Source organism: Neophocaena asiaeorientalis, unplaced genomic scaffold, assembly GCF_003031525.2.
Source record: "Neophocaena asiaeorientalis asiaeorientalis breed wild unplaced genomic scaffold, Neophocaena_asiaeorientalis_V1.1 scaffold917, whole genome shotgun sequence".
Classification (NCBI taxonomy): Eukaryota; Metazoa; Chordata; class Mammalia; order Artiodactyla; family Phocoenidae; genus Neophocaena; species Neophocaena asiaeorientalis.
In genome coordinates, this window is record NW_020173505.1 from 1 (window position 1) to 540 (window position 540).

The window sequence follows — 540 nt, forward strand, 5'->3', positions numbered from 1 at the left end:
CCGAAGAACCCGCAGCAGAAGACACTGAAGTGCCACCGCCGCCGCCACTCTGATGACTTCGACAGCTTTGCCGCCTATTTCCCCAGGGTGCTGAAGCGGGTCCACGAAGGCCTGAGCCTTTCGCAGGAGGCTGTGAATGTCATGGATTCGTTTGTCAAGGACATCTTTGAGCGAATCGCCAACGAGGCGGCACGCCTTGTCCGCTCCAGCAAGCGCTCCACCCTCAGCTCCAGAGAGAACCAGACCTCCGTGCGCCTGCTGCTGCCTGGGGAGGTGGGCAAGCACGCCATGTCCAACGCCAGCAAGGCCGTCATCAGATACACCACCGGCAAATGAGCTGCCTCTGGACCACCTGAGCATCGCAAACCAAAGGCTCTTTTCAGAGCCACTCGCTTGGCAGGAAAAGACTTGTAGCTCTGAAGAGTCCGATCCACTCTGGGTTGTCGCCCTGTGCCATGAGGGTAATACCATAAACCCCATACACTCGCTTGAGTATATGTCTGTAGTGCCATTCATTCCACAGAGAATCGCAAACTAGTC

At 56.9% G+C, this 540-nt stretch overlaps 1 protein-coding gene across 1 annotated transcript; it reads left to right on the forward strand.

The window, feature by feature from the left end:
• Positions 1-65: 65 nt before the first annotated feature.
• On the forward strand, positions 66-336 carry LOC112401405 (histone H2B type 2-E-like; the record flags this gene model as incomplete). The annotated part of the gene is made up of 1 exon (XM_024747644.1): positions 66-336. A coding segment is annotated over one exon (271 nt), but the record flags the coding sequence as incomplete, so codon positions are not given.
• Positions 337-540: the final 204 nt, after the last annotated feature.